Source organism: Xyrauchen texanus, chromosome 26 (genome assembly GCF_025860055.1).
Source record: "Xyrauchen texanus isolate HMW12.3.18 chromosome 26, RBS_HiC_50CHRs, whole genome shotgun sequence".
NCBI lineage: Eukaryota > Metazoa > Chordata > Actinopteri > Cypriniformes > Catostomidae > Xyrauchen > Xyrauchen texanus.
In genome coordinates, this window is record NC_068301.1 from 6,471,906 (window position 1) to 6,493,935 (window position 22,030).

Genomic DNA, 22,030 nt, shown 5'->3' on the forward strand with positions numbered 1-22,030 from the left:
CGGCGCCGCCATCTTTGTTTTGGTCTGACGAATCGACGTGCATATTTTGCGTCGACGTATTTTTTGCGTCGACGTCATCGATTACGTCGACGCGTCGTCCCAGCCCTACTATACTGTACTATACTATACCATCTCAAACCATACAATACTTTACTATGCTGTACCTTACTTATACTATACTATTCCATACCACACTATACTTTACTGCACTATACTGTACTGTACTATACCATCTGAAACCATACTATACTGTATTATACTATGCTATTCCTTATACTGTGGTGAACTTTATTATATATATTCTATACCATCCCAAACCATATTATACTCTGCTATAATATACCGTCCCATACCACACTATACTTTACTGCACTATACAGTACTATATCATCTCAAACTATACTGTTCTATACTATACCATACTTTTACTGTGCTGTACTATAATATACTATGCCATACCCCACTATACTTTACTGCACTATACTGTACTATACTATGCTGTACCATACTTGTACTGTGCTGTAGTGTACTATAATATACTACACCGTCCCAAACCATACTGTACTATACGTCCCATGCCACACTATATTGTAATGTATTATACTATGCTATACCTTATACTGTGGTGAATTTTATTATAGTACTCTATTATACTCTACTATAATATACCATCCCATACCACACTATACTTTACTGCACTATACAGTACTATACTATATCATCTATACTGTTCTATACTATACTTATACTGTGCTGTACTCTACTATAATATACAATACCACACCATACTGTACTATACTGTATTATATTATACCATCTCAAACCATTCCATACTGTACTATGCTATACCTTACTTATACTGTGCAGTACTGTACTATTATATACTAAACCGTCCCAAACCATACTATACTGTACTATAGTATGCTATATACTTTACTACTGTATAGTAAGCATATACTACTATTATACTATTACAGTACTGTATTACATTACACTGAATATTCTGTTACAGTAAATACTTTAAATGTTACATTTATTGAATATGAGATATTTGAAACAATAAAACTTTTATTTTCTCATCGTAGGTGGTGGTAAACAAGGCCGCACTCATTGTGAACCAGCTAACAAGGAAGGAGGCATCTCGCCGCGTGCTCATGCAGTCTCCTCAGATGGTGGCAGCCGTGGTGAGAGCCATGCAGACAACCGGAGACCTGGAGACCGCTCGATGTGCCGCCAGCATCCTGCACAGCCTCTCCCACCAGCGCGAGGGCCTGCTTGCCATCTTCAAATCGGGTGGCATCCCAGCACTTGTTCGCATGCTCAGGTTAGTGTACGAGTATGTATTGAATTTAATAATAACGTACTGCATAGTTCACAGTAAATATTGTATACTGCATTCTTGTTAGTAGACTGTCATTACGAATATACACCTCCTCGTAACAGTTGTGCAGAGATGGATTTCAGAGGAATACATTTGGACTGTGACTGTAAATTTACTCTGTCAGAAAGCTAATATAGAACAGATGTTGAGATGATAAAGTAGAACAGAATTTTTACGACCACACTAGGGCCGGTATGATTTATTTCAATAACTTTTATATAACATCTCCATATTAGGTTACATTGACAGTCCCCATGAAGCAACCTGGCAATGTGTCTTGCTCAGTGATGCAGTTGTGATGGCTCAAAGATTGGTGCTTGCAGCATTTTAACCTGCAAACTCTCAGATACCAGCCTAGATCTTGAACCATTAGGCTACAACTGCTGTTGAGTTGAATGTGCAAATGTAAATGGAACAGTGAAAAACCAGTATGGGTTTTTCAATGGCCAATGCTGATAATAATATTTAGAGAGCCTGGTCACAGATTACCGATGATATACTGTATAATTAATACAAATGAGATGTGCTGTTCACATAATTGCCAAAATGAACACATTTTTGACTCAATATTCACAAAAAAAAACTTTGAAAACAGAAATGATGTATTATATCTTGACAAGGCTGAGGGTTTATACAGATAATCTTCAAATGGCCAAATATTGGCTAATTATTTGGCCTGGTTAATTTACCGGTCTATCACTAGTCATTTAAATCATATTTTTGTCTACTTTACACTTGAGTTGTAGTATTTATATTAATAAAATTATCTTTTTTCTTTAGTTCTCCTATGGAGTCGGTGCTCTTCTATACCATTACCACATTACACAACCTGCTCCTACACCAGGAGGGAGCCAAGATGGCGGTGCGTCTGGCTGATGGACTGCAGAGGATGGTCCCCCTGCTGAAGATGAGCAACCCAAAGTTCCTGGCCATCACCACAGACTGCCTGCAGCTTCTGTCTTATGGCAACCAGGAGAGCAAGGTGAGTGCATCTGCATGTTTTTCCTGGATGGCATCAACTTTTTATTTACACCAAGTCCAAAGCGACTATTGACATGAAAGCATACATTTCCACACAAAAACTTTGCACCCAAATTACAAGTTCCATGCTGCAATTTTATAATTCAGAAAACTTGGATAGATAGTTGAATTGTTTGGAAACCTACAGAGTCCATTAGAGGACAGGGCATTTTTTTCTTCTTGAAATTGTTGGTCGTTCTCGCACAATAAATGTACCATGTTATCACTACAGTAACCATATTTTAACCTTGATATTCATAGTGAAACCATAGTTATAATCCAGAAAAACGAAAACTGTAGTAATAAAAATCATAATTTTGTGGTATTGGTTTTTACTACAAATACCATGGCATTTGAGGTAAAACTATAGTAACCACAAGATTAACCATAGTTAATCTATAGTAAACCATGTACTATATGGATACAGGATACTGAATTACTTTTATTACTATAGTAGAAATATTGGGGGGCTGTGGCTCAGGTGGTAGAGCAGGTTGTCCACTAATCGCAGTGTTGGCGTTTCGATTCCCGGCCCACACGACTCCACATGCCGAAGTGTCCTTGGGCAAGACACTGAACCCCAAGTTGCTCCCAATGGCAGGCTAGCACCTTGCATGGCATCTCGACCGTCATTGGTGTGTGAATGGGTGAATGAGATGTAGTGTAAAGCACTTTGAATACCGCTAAGGTTAAAAATGCACTAATATATATATATATATATATATATATATATATATATATATATATGCAGACCATTTATTAACACCATGATTTCCGCCAAAAACTTTTGTTACTACAATCTACAATATTACTATAGTAAAACCATAGTTAAAAAAAAATTTTTTATTTGTTTGGCATAGTTTTTTTTAACCAGTTTTTGTTTTCCTGTATTATTACTATGGTTTCAGTATGAATATCATGGTAAAATTATTGCAAGGGAATTGCCAGAAAACGTAAAACTATAAAAAAAAAAAAAAAAAATTATAAATATTCACACCCTGCCAAAAACAAATATATTTTTTTAAATGATATTAAATAATTTCTAATATATTTTTAAAATATGATCAAATATTGAATTACTATAAAAGTGAGTAACATGCAGTTTTTACCTTAAATATCTATTTCTACTTGATCTTACCCTTTTGCTGGAGTAACCTAATATAGACAATTAAGTAATGTTAAATAATATTTTAGACTTTTATTTATATGTTTATCTTTAGATGTTAGTATGACAATTGTTTTTACTGTGAATCGGTAATCTCAAACCAATATTTTGCACTCTTCCTGAAGGAGTTCATTTAGTTGCTTTGTTAACCGTTTCAAAATCTTGCTGTTGATGTTTTATTGGCAAAAATTTGTTGTGGTGCCGTCCCAGGACACAAACTGATGTAGTTGCATTTTATCTATAGCACTGATCAAAGAAATGCCTTTTTTAAACATCCCTGCTGGTCAATCACTGTAAGAATGGCTTTATTACACTACAGATTTTAGACAGCACGTCAGCATTAAAGAATACATAAGTAGCACAATATAAGTAGTGCTACCATACAAAGTTTTTTCTCAAGAAAGAAAAGAAATACAAAATACAAGCTTTTTTGGTTTTGATGATGATGATGCATTTTCTGGCTGGGCCTTCGATTTGGGCCTGAGTTTGGGAGGGATTGGCCTCTTTGTAGTCCTCAGTATGAAAGTGAGCTTTTGTACTAATACTTTATTAAATGCATTATTATTGAATAGAGCTGAAATGGTCCTTGTATTTGGGCTTAGGAAATGGATTATTAATTAAAGTTATTAATTTATTCCTGTTCTTCTGTCTCATTGGTTGTCCTCTGTTTAATCAGGGAAGGTTAACAACAGTTATAGATGGTGTTAACAATTGAATATTAATTTTAATCATTTACATTTTTTCTAATGTATTTTTATGTTTTATTCTAATTTCATTTTCTTAATTGTTTTTTTATTTATTTAATTTATCTTGGGTTTTCTTTCAAATGTGTAATGTGTAAAGCACTTTGAATAGCCATTGTGTATGAAATGTGCTATATAAATAAATAAACTTGCCTTGCCTTGTTTTTCTGTCTTTGCAGTTAATCATCCTGGCAAATGGCGGGCCAGAGAGTTTGGTGTTCATTATGAGAAACTATAATTATGAGAAGCTTCTGTGGACGACCAGCAGAGTTCTGAAGGTGCTTTCTGTTTGTCAAAGCAACAAGCCGGCTATTGTCGAAGCTGGTGAGTCTTATGAGTGCATTACTTTTTAAACTCTCTTTTGGACTTTGCTTTACTTTGTATTTAGTTTTTTTATTCCTTGAGCCTTGAGGAACATTCTTATCTTTTTCTTTGGGCATTTTTGTATAATTTCCCTCTAACTTAGCAGCTCGACTCATCGTCTCTTTGGTCCCATCAACTAAAAAAAAAGTAGAAATGTTCTGCTTTATACTGTATGTATTCAGGAACTGAGGTGTTATAGTCTCATGTTGCCAGACTTTCTCTTGCGACATAATGTCTTGCCCGCATTGCAGCTTTGTCTGGCCCAAAAAGTTTAAATTGGACAGGAAATGACTCTCTGACCGACATGTAAAGTAAGAGAAATGGTGATCATGAATATAGCTAATTTAATAACAAAAACTATCAGTAACAATTGTTCAACCTAACTAAAAATTGACAATTTTACCTAATACTTAAGTGCAGTATGTAATATTTTGCATATTAGGATGTTGTGTTGAAAGGTGCCTCAAGTTGTGCCTGACAGGCTGATTGATAGCTTATCAACATGCTAACGGCAAACTCTGATGGATTCTGATTCGAGTGCTATTTCTGAGTTATTACCTTTCTAAAGTAATTGAATTCAATCACTTATGATATTCCATCTCTGGTAGGACACTACCTTAGGGGCTGTTCAGGCCGAACGTGTTCTTGCACTAAAAAAAGATTCACACAGCACATCGAATAGTACAGAACACAGGTGTCTTGAGATGCGAAGATTTTAATTTGACACAGGATCTAAAAGATGAGACACTGAAAAAACAGCTAGACGTGGAGCAACTGTCAAAGGTGTCCATCTGTGCATACTTATAAGAGTAAAACAATTATTTTAAAAAAGCACACGGACGCAACAACGCGTTCAGTGTTAGCGGCCCCTAAGAATGTAGCTGCCTGTGTAGACAGCACGCAGCTGGCTACGTTATGGAACATTCCAATGCTTCATAATAATAATAATAATAATAATAATACCTCAGCAACCACCCTGCACACACTAGCAACACCCTAGCAACCACCCATAACACCCTAGCCACTGCCTAGAAACCACTTAGATCTCTGGACATGCTAGCAACAGCCTAGCAAGTTCTTTTTAACTTAACACAGCGTAAAAGAGGCGGTGCTCTTGCGTGATATGCTGGAAAAACTGGAAGATGTAGCTCAACAGTCAAAGGCGTCTTTCTAGTGCATGTTTACATAGAAAAACAGTGCAGATGGATGCAAAAAAAGCATTTGGTGTAAACCACTTAGAAGGAAGCTACCCATGTAAGCACCTAGGCAGCTCACTATGTTTTGGGACACTGTAATGCTTCATAGCAATAATGTTATTGGTATATGAATATTACTTTTATTAATCCTGATCTTTCAGTGTATTAATATAGATATGCAACAGCTAAGGTTGTGTGACTCAAATATCTAATTCTATCATGCCGGTCACTCGTGATCTCGAAGTCTTTACAATGTCTTTACAATAATAATGTCACTGTGTCCTTTTCCTCAATGGGGTTCATCCACATTGCCTTGCGAAAGCATTGAGAATCAGGTAGTTATAATGCTGGATGAGTGGCAGTTTTCAAGGATGACTCCCAATCTTCTCTACCTCGTTTTATCTCTCTAAGCCATGTGGCTTTTAGTTTATCTTCACTGACTCCAAAAGACATTTCTCTCCTTTTGGCAGACAATGGCTAGTCCATGGAGAAATGCAGCCTTCTTTGTGGAGCAGGTTGTGTAGCTGGATAGTTTTGTTCCTTCTGTTTTTTGAGACTGAGAATGATAAATATGGACTCTTAAGACTCTAAACCCTTTTCTCGGTGTTTGGCAGGAGGTATGCAGGCTCTTGGCCAACATCTCACAGGCTCAAGTCAGCGTTTAACGCAAAACTGCCTGTGGACTCTGAGAAATCTTTCTGATGCAGCAACCAAACAGGTAAGCCAGCTGTTTTAGTAAATAGAGTAATGAGAACGTCAATGGAAGAGTGGCCATTTGTTGCTAAGGCAAGCGTCAATTTTATTATTGCTCATTCATTCAAAGTATTAAACTTTGCAGATTAACTCAGACATGAATGATACCTCAAATTGGGGTGACTCATTGTGGATTACATTTTTTTAAGTGATCAGACTTACCATTTTTGCCTGGTGGACAATAAAACTAGCAAAAATCTTATAGTCTAACATTGTAGAAGGGAACAAGCCATATCGACAATTTAGACTATCACTTGTAACAACCTATCAACCATCCATAAACCCTAGCAACTGCCTAACAACCAAACATATCACCCTAGCAACTACTTGGCAATACCCAGCAACCCCCTCGCAGATTCCAATTCCCTAGTAACCACCCGTTGCACCCTAGCAACCACCTATCAATTCCCTAGCAATCACCCATAAAACCCTAGCAACTGCATAACAAACCCCCCCATAACACCCAAGCAACTGCCTAGCAACCACTTAGAACATCCTAGCAGCAGCCTAGCAATCATCCAAAACACCCTGGCAACTGCCTAGCAACCACTCAAAACACCTTAACAATGGCTTAGCAAAAATTGGGGAAGTTGCACAAGCACTGCACACATTTTCCTTAGGAAAAAAAAAACAAAGTTTAGATAAATAAATTGGTGTCATGGCTTTCTGAAATATTTTGTTTGTAAAACAAAAGAATAAGTGAACTGAAGTACAACTACCCAGGTGACCTTGAAGGAAAAGCAGTCAATCAAGAATTTATTCTGAATGTGAATAAAATTACCATGATAAGAAAACAATCACAATAGTTGCCAAAAAATATAATAAAAGCAGCATTTATTCTTGCAATAATAATTCAATTATTAAATTTGCAAATGCTCCAAAGAATTGAGCCCAGACAATGCTTAAAAGCCCTGAAATGTAATGTAATATTTTCTCTGTACTTCTCATGCTTTTATAGTGCAGATGTTTTGTGGTTCCTATAATTGTTCCTTACCTCCAAATTTCCCACATCTTTGGTGCTTAGAAATAAATGGCCCAGAAAATGCACAACAAATGATTAACAGGTTATCGTTTTCTTCCTTATTATTAAATTGAAGGAACAAAAATGACTATTAACAGTCATGTCTCCTTTGCACTAATGAAAAGCGTTTAGGATTTAAATGCATGTACATCAGTGCTCTCTCACTTTCCAATGTCTGACTGTCTTTTTATTCCAGTAATCCTTTAGATATCCTGTGTCCACTGCTTTTTTCTCTTTCGTTGTTCCTTATCTAAGTTTCCTCATTTCCATTTCCTCTTTGATTTAGTGATCATTAGAGGTCACCACTGTCTGTTTATTGAAATGCAGTGTTTTTATGTCAATAATATTCAGCTATTTGAAGCAGTGCATGGGCGGATCATGTTATGATGAATATGGAGGATGTCTGACATTTATCATTTTTTAAAGCATTGAGAATGTTGAAGTAATAGGTCACCGAATAATGACAATTCTGTCATCATTTACTCACTCGAAAGTCATTCCAAACCCGTACGACTTTCTCTTTTCTGTGGAATGTCCTCTCTTTTCCATATACAGTGGCAAGACAAAAAGTATGTGAACCCTTTGAATTAGCTGGTTTTCTGCATTAATTGTTCATAAAATGGGATCTCCTCTTCATCAAATTCACACGTACAGACAAAACATGATGTGCTTAAGTCTTTATTGAACATATCCCATTAAACATTCACTGTGCTGTGGGAAAGTAAGTGAACCCCTAAGCTAATGTCAGGAGATGGCAAACCTGGCATCCAGTTAATTAAACATGATTGGAGGTGTGGGTTCGAGCATCTGATCATGTGGACCATGCCTCACAAAAGAGAGATCACAGATGACCTATGATCAAGAATTGTTACTTTGCATAAAGCTGGAAAGGGTTACGCTGTTGTCTCGAAGAGCTTAGAAATTAAACTGTCCACAGACAAATTGTCTATAAATGGAAATTATTTAGTTCTGTCTACTCTCTCTAGAAGTGGCCGTCCAGCCAAGATGACTTAAAGGGCACACCACAGAATGCTATAAAAGATCAAAAAGAACCCTAGAGTGACCGCTAAAGACTTGAAGGAATCATTGGATCTGGTTAACATTGGACAGGCATGGTGTCCATGACAGGACACCACGTAGGAAGCCACTGCATTGCTACAGAAACATTGCTGCGCACCTGATGTTTGCCAAAGACCACCTTGATACTCCACAATGCTACTGGGAAAATGTTTTGTGGACTGATGAAACTACGGTTGAATTGTTTGGGAAGAACACGCAACATTACGTATCCCATACAAAGGGAACCACATACCAACATTGAAACATCATCCCAGCGGTGAAGTGCGCCAGATGGAGCTCAGTAGAAGTTAAGTGATGCAGCAGACAATGACCCTAAACATCAAAGTAAATCCACTACAGAATGGCTTCAAAAAAAGAAAATCCACCTTTTTGAGTGGCCCAGTCAAAGCCCAGACCTTAACCCATCAGAGATGCTGTAGAATGACCTAAAGAGAGCCGTTCACATCAGATATCCTAAGAATATGTCTTGAGTTGAAGCAGTTCTGGAAGGAAGAATGGTCAAATTCCTTCAGAATGTTGTGCTGGTCTAATCCGCTGCTAGCGGAAACTCTTGGTTGGGAGTTATTGCTGCCAAAGGAGGATAGACCAGTTACTTTTTCCACAGCACTGTGAAGGTTTAATGGGATGTGTTTAATAAAGACATGAAAGATTATAATTGTTTGTGTGTTGTTAGCTTAAGCACATTGTGTTTGTCTATACTTGTGACTTGTGATGAGAACATTTTATGACCAATTAATGTAGAAAACCAGCTAATCCCAAAGGGTTCACATACTTTTTTTTTTGCCACTGTACTGGAAGTAAAAGGTGTCTGTGGCTGTCAAGCTCTAAAATGACAATTTAGTACCATAAAAGTGTCTGAAAAAGTAGTTCATACAACATGCACTATATTTCAGTTCTCCTAAGACAAACAGACTGAAATTAAATACTTGCTCTCTTCAGAAGCTCTCAAATAAAAATGTATGGGCAATTCGATGGTACTTTTATGGTGGTTTTTTTTGTCATTTGTGAGCTTGACAGCCCCAGTCCCCATTCACTTTCATTATATAAATAAGCGTAGACAGGATATTCTTCAAAAATTCCCCTTTCCGTGTTCCACGGATTCTAGAAAGTCATACAAGTTTGGAACAACATGACGGTGAGTGCATAGGAGGACAGAATTTTCATTTTTGGTTAATCTTTTCCCTTCGATAGGAATTCATGCTTTCTTTTTGAGACCCGTTCTTGTACTCTTGCTGTTTTCCCCATACAGGAAGGTCTCGATGGCCTTCTACAAATCTTAGTGAGTCAGCTCGGCTCGGATGACGTGAACATGCTGACCTGTGCTACTGGCATCCTGTCCAACCTTACCTGCAACAACGCACGCAACAAAGCCCTGGTCACTCAATGCGGCGGTGTAGAGGCCCTGATTCACGCCATTCTTCGTGCTGGGGAGAAGGAGGACGTGGCCGAGCCGGCCGTCTGCGCCCTGCGACATCTCACAAGCCGCCACCTTGATGCAGAACTGGCCCAGAATGCAGTGCGTCAGCATTACGGCATCCCCGCGATCTCTAAGCTCTTGGGCCAGCCGCACTACTGGCCTGTTGTCAAGGTCCGTGTGTGTGTGTGTGTGTGTGTGTGTGTGTTTCTTTTTTGTGTATGTGCGTATAAATTGCTGCCAGTTTGAAACTGCTTTCCACCGTTTAAAGTTAAAGGTCAGATTTGGAATTGTCTGGGGGCGGTGCTTTCGTTGTGGTAAAGCTGAAGTTGTATGCAGTTTTTATTACCATATTAATTTCTAGACTACGTGGTTTATAGTCCATCAGGGTTTGTATTCAGAAGTAACTGAATAAGCAAACAATTTGGCACTTCCTAGCACTTCTATGAGGCCTGAAATATTCATCACCTCTAAAACAAACCTCACATCTTGTTGCGTGTCAAATGCTGTAACCAATTTTTGACCATGTCAGCGGTTCATCAAATCAAGGAAGGTTGTGGCGCATGTAATTGGCTTTCCTCGGTGCTCTGATTCGTGGTGGGTTGGACCCTGATTGTCTCTCTGTGGGCAGGGGCTCCTGGCACGCATGATCTCCGACTTAATCGCATCAGTCCGGCGGAGCAGAAACCTGCGTGCTGTAATCTGTGAGTGAGTGTATCAATCCAGAAAAATGTTAATGCCAGCCTCTTGTTTTTGCCCCACAGTCTGGATTACACATCCAGAGATTTCTAAAATAAAAATCAGCCTGGCTGCATGAAAAAGAAAGTCTCAAATTGTTATAAAATGTTTGTTTATTTCAGATGGTTTGTGTGTAAATCTCTTGAGTTTTAAATAAAACGATATTTACATTTATGCATTTGGCAGACGCTTTTATCCAAAGCAACTTACAGTGCAATTATTACAGGGACAATCCCCCCGGAACAACCTGGAGTTAAGTGACTTGCTCAAGGACACAATGGTGGTGGCTGTGGGGTTTGAACCTGTGACCTTCTGATTAACAGCCCTGTGCTTTAGCCACTACGCCACCACCACTTTTGTGTGAATGACGACATGGCACGACGTAAACCGTACTAAGCCTTTCATGGTTTACTGCTTTTTAAAAATGGCTTTTTATCCCAGACCCAGACTTTCAATATTAAAATATCCAAAACCATCAAAAAGGGATCCTCCACCTCTTATCATTTACTCACTTTCGTGCCATTCCAGATAAGACTTTCTTTCTTCTGCTGAAAACATACAAGGCTTTTTAGAAGAATATCTCCGCTCTGTTGGTCCTTTCAATGCAAGTGAATGGTGACCAGAACTTTTGAAGCTCCACAAATCACATAAAGGCAGCATAAAAGTAATCAATACAACTCAAGTTGTTTAAAATATGTCTTCTGAAGAAATTAAATCACTTTGGGTGTGAACCAGATCAATATTTCAAGACATAGATTTATGACGTAAGACAGATTTAACCACTGGAGTTTCTTGAATTACCTTTATGCTGTCATTGTGTGATTTTTTTGGAGCTTGAAAGGTCTGGTCACCATTCACTTGCATTGTATGGACCTACAGAGCTGAAATAATCTTCTAAAAAGTCTTATACTTCTGGGATGGCTTGAGGGTGAGTAAGTGATAAGAGAATGTAAATTTTTGGGGGAACTATCCCTTTTAAAATAATAAAAAAAATGTAAAAGTTGAAATATACAAATCATTTCAATCATATGTATTGTTTTAAAATGATTTATATGCATTTTTCACACAACAATTATGACTGTCCCTCAAATTTCCACCATGACCATTCACTTTAAATGTTATATTTTCTTTACATAACTAAATAAAAACTACAAAACAACATTTAAATTAGATTAGTATTATGGTGCGTTCACATACAACTCGTAGAAAATTCTCGCCTCGTATTGCACCGCTGGATTATAAATTAGTGTTTAAACTAGCTAAATTGCACCCGCGAGTACTCCCAGTTCTCTTCCAGAAAAGGACAGGAGGAGAGGCTTCTACGACTTGGTTCATAGTAAAGCACAACCAATAGCTGGAATCAAGTAGACACGCAGAACTTCCTCACTCACTTTCCTCCAAGCGATGTCTTTTTTCGTCCGGTCTCTGTACATGTATGACGTTGTGTCATACAATTCCGGGTGCACACACACCGCTGCAACAATTCTTTCATCCATTTTCCCAGATTTCTTCTTCTGCTGCTACATCAGTACAATCTCAATGCTGATAGGCTTTCGCGACAATACGTCATGTCAATTTCGTTCGAATTGAATACGCGAATTAAGCAATTTCGCGCGATCGAGTCGCATCATTCGCGCTGCCCGGTGCGAATTCGTGTCTATTCGATCTTTGCATTGACTTTGTATGTAATTGCGCAATGCTTCGCGTTGTATTTGAAAGCGCCATTAGATTATTAAACGCAGTAATATCTGGAAATTATAAAGCTATAATGTAACTGCATCACAGCTATACATGTAATTTATAATCAACCCATTCTAATCAGTTTTTTTTATTTTATTTAACATTAAGTTTTTATTAACAAAACAAAAGATTAAATTACTACAGATTTTTAAATTGCAGTAATATCTAGTTAGTATTGTATTACATGTAGTAATATTCTACAGCTATAATATAACTCCATGACAGCTCTACATTCATAAACTCGTTTTTTTCTGGAAAACGATGACAAACTTATTTTTATATATTTTTTTATTTATGTGTTATAATTTCCAGTATAATCAGGCCATACTAACTGATTCTTCCAAAGCTATTCCAAAGTAAACAGTTCTTCCGCCCAAGTAATATTGTTCATTACCCTAACTGTAGGCTGGTTAGGATTGCAAGGAGCGTACTTGCCGTTTTAATGTAGAATGTGTGGCCACAGATGTGTTTATTGTAATTTGATGACTGCTTCGAACATGGCTCATCCAATCAGACAAGAGTCTTAACTATACATTTCGTAACAGCTCATGCGTACCACAAAACTGTTCCACAAATGACATTTCGGCGAACCCTGTAAACAGTTTGGATGATGTTTCTGGTTGCACCCAGGCAGGGTGTGGACGACACCTCACTAATGGAACACACATGGAACCCCAATGCCTGGAATGTTTTTGAGTCGTGTTTACTTCACTTGTATTTGGTAACGGTTCAGGAAGTCTACATGGCTTGCAGTCCCACCCTGTGGAGAGTTTCTCTTGCAGTAAGCGTTTTCTAATCAGCAGAGAAACGTTGTTGACTAATAATGCGTTATGAAGTAGACAGTATACAATTAAACAGATGGTTGAGTAGGTAGAAGTAAAGTGACACACTTGGGGTTGACAAACACATCAGATAAAGGAGACATGACATTCTCACTGAACTGAGGCGGATAATACTACTGTTATTTTTGTAGTATGAATGCTGTGCAATACTCAGTATTTTTGTCTTGTTTACCAGTAAAAATATATAAACATCCATTTTCAGAAAAATCTAACAAAATGTATTGAGGTTTATGCTTGCAAAAAGAAGAAACAATTTTTGTTACTGTTATCAAATTACTTTTAGTCAAAGTACTGTAGTTTCACACATTACATTTTTAATTCTTGTAATAAGTTTTCAGTTACTGACTTTCAAATAAAGTAATTACTTTGAAATATGTATGTGTATATGTGTGTATATATGTATGTATGTGTGTGTGTATATATATATGTGTGTGTGTGTGTGTGTATATATATATATATATATATATATATATATATATATATATATATATATATATATATATATATATATATATATTATAGTAGTGTGTGTGTGTATTCTTCACCCAAAAATGTTGATTCTCTCATCATTATCCCTCATGCCATAGATGTGACTTTTTTTTTTTTCTAAAGATTTTTTGAAAAATATCTTGGCTCTGTAAGTCCATACAATGCATATGAATGGTGACCAAATCTTCAAAAATCACATACAGTAAAGCCATCATAAACGTAAACCATTCTATAAATTCTCCTCCCTGCCCAGTAGGTGTTGATATGCACAAAGAATGTGAAGCACTAAAAACAAAAGAACAAGCATGTGAAAGTGAAAGTGGAGATTTATATAAAAAAAATTACTTCAATATTGATGTGTTTCTCACCCACACCATATCACTTCTGAAGACATTTATTCAACCACTGGAGTTGTGTGGATTACTTGTATGCTGCCTTATATGGTTTTTGGACCTTGAAAGTTCTGGCCACCATTCACTTGCATTGTATGGACCTACAGAGCTTCTTCTAAAAATCCGTATTTCTGTTCAAAAGAACAATGAAATTCATACACATCTGGGATGCCATGAGTGTGAGCAAATGATGAGAGAATTTAAATTTTTGGAAGAACGATACCTTTAGTGTAGTTAGCTAATTCTATTAGCTTGTAGTGTAGCTAACTACTTTTTTAAAGGGGTCATGACATGAGAAACCAAATTTGCCTTGATCTTTTGGTATATAAGAGGTCTTTGTATCATTAAAACGTCCTGCAAGTTTAATATTTTAAGACGTCCTCCCCATTCTAAACGAATCATTTATTTAATCAAGCTCAAAATACATCTCGTTCTGGATTCATGGTTAGAAGTGACGTGTCGGTTAGAAGTGACGTAACAGCGTTTGCATATGACCGCCTCCAGCACAAGATAACTACGCTTTAAGCGCCAAGACAACTACGCTCATTTCAGTATCGCCGTGCGCCTCACAAGTGTTCAGTCGATGGACAGCGAGCTCTGACAGAGACTACTTGTGCACAGGAAAATTACGATGCCACACAGATGTGCTGTTCCTGGCTGTGGTCAAACAAAACCTCTGAATAAGCTGCCGAAAGATCCAGTCGTCAGGGAAAAATGGATGCAGTTTATTTTTTGCGGACGTCCCAGTCACGGCAGTGTTAACTTAAGCGTTTGTTCTGTACATTTTAAGGATGACTGTTTTGAGAACAAATCTCAATATGATGCTGGCTTTGCCAGAAAACTGTTGCTCAAAGATAAGTCCGTGCCGACTATTCTGGGAACAACGACGACGCAAACTGTAAGTAATCTATTTTAAACTTTAAACTACTTTTTAAAGCGCAATTTCATTCATTATGAATAATCACAGTGTTTTTACTTAGTTTACTTGCATATTGTTCTTGCTGGGGGTGTCAATAATTGATACATAGGCACTGACGTTAGCCAATCATAACAGTGGGCGTTAACACTGAAGTCTTAAATGGAAAACGCCCCCAAAACAGACTGTTTGAATCAGAGGATGAGAAACAGGGTGGGAAAAGGTCATAAATCACTAGATTTTAAAAGTTTTTCTTAAAAAAAAATATATTAATACTATAATTGCACCTAAGGGAACATAATAATACAATAAAAAACCCATGTCATGACCCCTTTAAAAGAAAGGTTGACTGTAGCTTAATTAAGTTATGAGTAGCTTGTAGCTTGAGAAACTACACTGTTCTGTATCTTCTCAAAAATAATTCAATGAACAAATTATCTGAGCTATGCCATCCACATTAAATGTAAACAATTGTAGCATTTGTTTCCATTTTTATTTCGGAAGTTTGAGGTCTTTATGGGAAGATATTTTTGTTAGCAATTAGAAAACAAAATGAACTACCAAATTGCTTGTTTGTTATGAACAGTCTGTAATTATGCACATTTTGTCACTATAGGCCACCGTGGGTTTGATACGCAACTTGGCTCTCTGTCCAGCCAATCAGACGCCTTTGAGGGAAGCCGGAACTATTCCCCGATTGGTCAACCTGCTATTGAAAGCTCACCAGGAAACACAAAGACATGGCTCAGGTGCTCAGCAGACTTATCAGGTACATTTCAACCTTTATTTAGCACATTGTATACCTTTACATTAATTATCTATACAATAGATAAATGGCCGCTTTATCCACCTTCCTATATAGGCCAAAGCCCACAACGGAAGGTCAAAATATAATCCAATTAGCATCAAAGTCCTAGTATTTGGCATACACCAAGTTCCAGAAAAGCAGGTCTCTTTGATGTGATGTAACATAATTTATTCTCCTGCATTTTCTCTTTCCTCGCAGGATGGTGTGCGAATGGAGGAGATTGTAGAAGGCTGCACTGGTGCTTTGCATATCCTGGCCAGGGATCCAATGAATCGAGGGGAAATCGCCAGCATGCAGACCATTCCTCTGTTTGTGCAAGTACTGAACAAACTTATGGCTTTCCTGGCAGTGAATCTGGTTCATCTGTGCGTGTTGTTATGTGTGGGTGTCGTGGGCAATGACAACGGAGTGTCAGGCTGCTGTTTATTTGTGTGTAATTATGTTACACTACATTACATTTATTAATTTAGTTGGCGCTTTTATGCAAAACGACTTACAAATGATGAATTGCAGCCACACAAGCAATTAACCCGAAGGAGATAATAAGTAGTGTTGCTACACAAAGTTCCAAATTTAAAATCATTTTCTTAATCAGTATCTTTGTTGTTCTCCAGTAAAAATATCTAAACATCCTTAGAACAATATAAATGTACATGTTTGTGCAAAGCCTGATCCATGTTATCCCAAGATGATTTGAGAGTGTTCCAAAGAGCTTCTTTTGTGTTTCAATGGGGCAAGAAAATCTGACCTTTATGATCAATGTCACAAATTTGCTTATTTAATTAGTGACCTAGAAATAGTGCAGAATCTTTAAAATGTCATATTCATTGCACATACTAACGTTTTTATTAGCAAAAGCGTTAAATAAAATACGTTTTTGTACCCCAGATTTTCAGTGTGTGCTCAGACTTTTGGGCTCCAGTGTATCTTAAAAAATTGCTCTCAAGTATATTTATCTTAACATTTATCCTCTCTCATTTTGTCTCTTTTCTTCTCTCTTTTCTGCTAGCTTCTGTACTCGTATGTGGAGAATATAAAGCGTGTATCTGCGGGTGTTTTGTGTGAGCTGGCTCTGGATAAGCAGTCTGCTGAGATGATTGACGCAGAGGGCGCATCTGCACCTCTCATGGAGCTCCTACACTCACCCAATGAGGGGATCGGTGAGTGACACTCAACAAGAATACATTTGTGCTTTTATACATAACACCTACACTCATTCAATATAACATATTACTGGGTGTGTGAGTATCTTTGGTGGTGAGATGGATGAACAAATAGATGAAATGCATGGACAAGTTATTTATAAACATCTATGATATAGTCACTGAGCATTTTATAAGGAACACTATACTAATACTGGGTAGGTCCTCCCTTTGCTCTCATAACGGCCTCAGATCTTTGCCTGCAAAACTGCCGCTAACTGGATGTTTTTTTGTTTTTGGCACCATTCTGAGTAAAGGGGCGTTTACACTACACTTCGCGCTCTTTTCGAACGCATCCAAATGGCACGTAGAAATTTCATACTACGCTTGGTGTACGCTGAACCTTGAATTCGTACAATGAGAGGATCCGTGACCAATAGAAGATTGAAACGTCACACCTTGACCTCTTGTCTCAATTCAAAGAATACATATATCAAAGCTGTGAGTTTTATTGTTGCAGGAAAATTTGTAGAAAATATATTTTAATAATTTTTAATATAATATTAGTTTTTATTTGTGATGTATTATTTACTTACACCAGAAGCCCTCCCGTGTGACATCATATCCTGGTTAGTTGTGTTGTCAGAAAAAAATGTGTGCGCGCTCAAAGCCCAGTGAGACTGTTGTGTGAGAACATCCCAGGAGATCAGAAGTTACAGAAATAATCGAACCAGGCTGACACTAACAATTTTCCCCATTCTGATGGTTGCTGTGAACATTAACTGAAGCTCCTGACCTGTATCTGAATTATTTTATGCATTGCACTGCTGACACACGATTGGCTGATTAGATAATCGCATGAATAAGTAGGTGTACAGGTGTTTTTAATAAAATGCTCAATGAGTGTATATGTCATATACAGTATATGTTACAAGCAGTGGTAACCTCTTTTAATATAATACAGTCTTTGGCTTTACACACCCAAAGAGATGCACAAACTGCGGTAACCAATATCGGGTGTGAGCAACCACAACGTGATAAGTTATTGAAGGTCTCACGCGAATACGTGACACTTGAGCATTTTAATACAGGACGGAGGTCCCTTTCATGCATCTCTACATCCAAGACTTTTAGCATACTAGAAAACTGGACACAAAGCCTTCAATGTGGGATGATTCGCTGCCCGCTAAAAAACAGGACAATAGGCATCCGTTATGGGTCGTCATATTTTGGTCAAAGTATGGGACGTCCTGGTTAAAATGGGACAGTGGTCAAACCTAGCAGCAACAAACATTGCAAATGCCACCTCTCCCTTTAAGCCATTGTCTGTGACAACTGTGACCACTTATGTGCACGTGCTATTAATAGCGACTGCAGTCTAAACGGAAAAAAATCTGATCTGGCCACATATAACTTGTAGTTTGAACAGTCAGTCTAAAAAATGGAATTTGAGAAAAAAAAAAATTATATTCCATTTGATTTAGCATCACACTTCTAAACCGCTGTCAAATGTCCTGTGAGTATGGGGAGGTGTGGTGGTATTTTTTTTAACATATCATCTTTTCCTCAGCCACTTATGCTGCGGCCGTGCTCTTCCGCATCTCTGAAGACAAGAGTTCAGACTACAGAAAGCGTGTATCGGTGGAGCTGACCCACTCCCTCTTCAAACACGACCCTGCAGCTTGGGAAATGGTGAATATATCTTGATCTATGTTCAGGAATCATTAAAGCTGAAGTGTGTTCTTTTGAGGAAATCCACCTACGAAGTGCTTACTTAGTTGTCTATACATTTTAAGATGGGATTTGAGGAAGTATATTAACGTTGAAAACATTACACTCTTCAGAGATCACATTAATGAGATTACATCGCATAATGAATGTTGTGGCAATTAGAAGTAATTTTCAGTTAAATAATAATATTATGGAAGAAATAATTCATAACTGGACTGCTGAATTATGGAAAATTAACCCCCTGCAGCCATGACACCAAGTGTGCATTAATTTTCAATTGTTCACAGTCCAGAGCCAATTTATCGACCATAAAAATTACAATTTAAACCATACTGCTCAAATAATACACGAGTATTAATACAATAATTAATCTAAGTGTTTTTCTTAGATGATAAGCTTCACATTTCTGCCTTTTAACCCACTGGCGGACCCATGAGAGAAACAAATAGTCCAAATATGAATAACTACAGTACTGACCAACAAAAAATGGGTATAGTTTGAAAGCCTAGAAGCTCTATTTTCCAATGCATGTAAGCATTATGACCAAAACCGAACAAATGCATTGTACTTTACAGACAAATCAGAAGTGTACCGTTTTGATCATCTAAATGTTTTAATAAAATGTACTGTACAAATTACTGCAATCAGTAAAAACATAAAACTCATCAAATAGCCATGTGTCATGTTGTTGGAAAGCTCTCAGAGTAGAATACAACCAGAATATGGTTTTACTCACAGACAAAAAATATAGTGAGTAATAGCGAAGTATATGTCTTTGACATTTACGTTTCATGTGAACGCGTTGCTTATATGCCACATTTTCACATATAACTTAAAATAAACCGAACATAAAATACCCAATAACAATTTAGAGTTGGTGATTATCTTCCAAACGAGACCACACACAAGGTTATCGATTGCATAGAATAGATCATTAGATAATCCACATGAAGCACGATGTTACATATGACCACCAGGAGATGGCGCCAAATAAATGACACAGACTCGATGATGCAGACTCATTCACATCTCAGTCAGAAGGCACTCATCCTGTGAAATATCATTACTAAAAATGTCTGCATTATTTGTTTGGAGACCTTTTTGGACACTAGGATGAATCATTTTTGTAATGCTATAAGTTTTAATTGCTTTGCCATATCAACACAAAATTTACATTTGACATGATTGGGTATAAAACAGAATCAGTATTTTGGAGCCAACTTATTTACACTGAAAGGAGGTGTCGAGAACCGGCTTGACGATATAAATAATATTTTAATAAGGAACTTAAACAAAAAAACAAACACACAAAGTGTCGGACAGCTGCCCGTAAAGCTCTCTCTCTGTCCCACTGCAGTCTCCAATCAGCCTTTATTCCTCTCTGAGGCTTGATTAGCCTGATTAGGGGGCGGGTGTGTAGCTTCACGACCCGGCCCCACCCTCCACCCTGTCACAACTTTATGATGAAAGTTTTAAAGATCATATTCTCATAATTTAAAGCATATCAAAAATTCAAGAAGATGCAAGATGGAACAGTGCTTTTTTTTAAATGAGAATCTGAAAAATAAGAAATTTTCCATTCACTTCTATAGTAAGTGCTTCACTGTAACCTCAATTTTTCTTTTTTAAAGAAAAGGAGGGACGAGTCTAGTTTATTTTTTGTGGCAATCAACATTATGCCACAAATGCTGTCAATTGAGCATAAGTTATTTATTTTTTATTTTATTTAATATGGGACAAAACTACTGTAGAAATTTAAGCCATTTATACAGCAGGTCAGGGCTGGACTGGTAATCTGGCATACCGGGCATTTTCCCGGTGGGCCGACGCACTTTGGGGCCGATAAGGGGCGGACTGGCGATAGGGAGAACCGAGCGGGCCAGTGGGTCGGCCGCGAAACGGGCCAAATGGCCCGCGATAAACTGAAATGAGCCGGCACATTATGCAGAACGGACCACAAAATGGCACCGCGATATGCAAAAAAAGTACAGCGAACACCCCCCCCAACCCCCCCAGCTCAACTTTTTGGCCAGTTTCTATGTAAAATCCCAGGCTGATTTCTCTTCCCAGTCCAGACCTGCAGTAGGTTGATTTCTTCGAAAAGCATAAACATTGCGTCTCTGTGGCACTATTAAAATATTGCTGTTTTAATTCAAGTTTCTTGTTTGAAGCATAAATCTAACACAATTTAGTGAGGTGTATGCTTAAAAAAAATATATATATATATATATATATATATATATATATATATATATATATATATATATATATATATATATATATATTTGCCAATGGGGTAAACTTGATTTAAGATATACAGTATTCTCTGAAAACTAGTTCTAGTATCTTATGCAATTGTGCCTCTCAACTACATATATCTCATTTTAAGAATATTTAGATATTTTTACTGGAATAAAAGAAAAAATACTGATCAAGAAAACAATTTTCGCTGTGTTCTCCTTGACATTGACACCAGACTTCACAGTATCTCTTGACTATTTCATATGTCTGTTCTTTGTGAGAGAAGTTTCAAATACAATGCTTTTCATTCACATTCTTTCAGGCACACACCGCTATTCCACTCGACCCTGGATACATGCCTGACGGTGAGTTGACAGCACAACATCCACATGTTTTCTCACCCTGTTGAAAACAAGGACTATCCTTCTGCTATAATATGCAACACAGCGGCATATTGCCTGTTTATCCCAAAACATCTCTCTGCATTAAGAGATTGGAGCATTAAAACAAAAAGATAAATGAGTTATTGTGCCTGTATGTGTGAAAGAGAGTGATCAAAGACTGAAGGATAAAGAGAGGAGGGGTGATAGAATTCACATTTTTAAAGAGTTACAGTGGTTTGATTGCATACATGTCGTCCGTTCACCGGAGTGACAGAATGCTGTGTTCATCTGAGGGCGATCGTGGACTCATCAACGGGCCAATGTCACCATGATGCCTGTTAACACACGTTCCCAACAGCATGCACCCATATCCAGTGTTGGGGAGTAACGTAATACATGTAATGGGATTACGTATTTAAAATACAAAATATAAGTAACTGTATTCCACTACAGTTACAATTTAAATCATTGG

General features: G+C 37.5%; 1 protein-coding gene across 1 annotated transcript in view; it reads left to right on the forward strand.

Moving 5' to 3' along the window:
• The window catches only part of LOC127619766 (junction plakoglobin-like), a 108,932-nt gene that overhangs the window by 68,607 nt on the left and 18,295 nt on the right, over positions 1 to 22,030 (forward strand). Inside the window, exons 5-14 of the mRNA XM_052092749.1 lie at positions 1,086 to 1,324; positions 2,162 to 2,363; positions 4,489 to 4,633; positions 6,483 to 6,586; positions 9,972 to 10,310; positions 15,870 to 16,022; positions 16,260 to 16,379; positions 17,071 to 17,221; positions 18,774 to 18,895; positions 21,498 to 21,540. Of these exons, the coding sequence (XP_051948709.1) occupies positions 1,086 to 1,324; positions 2,162 to 2,363; positions 4,489 to 4,633; positions 6,483 to 6,586; positions 9,972 to 10,310; positions 15,870 to 16,022; positions 16,260 to 16,379; positions 17,071 to 17,221; positions 18,774 to 18,895; positions 21,498 to 21,540 (1,618 nt within the window). The remainder of the gene's footprint in view (positions 1 to 1,085; positions 1,325 to 2,161; positions 2,364 to 4,488; positions 4,634 to 6,482; positions 6,587 to 9,971; positions 10,311 to 15,869; positions 16,023 to 16,259; positions 16,380 to 17,070; positions 17,222 to 18,773; positions 18,896 to 21,497; positions 21,541 to 22,030) is intronic.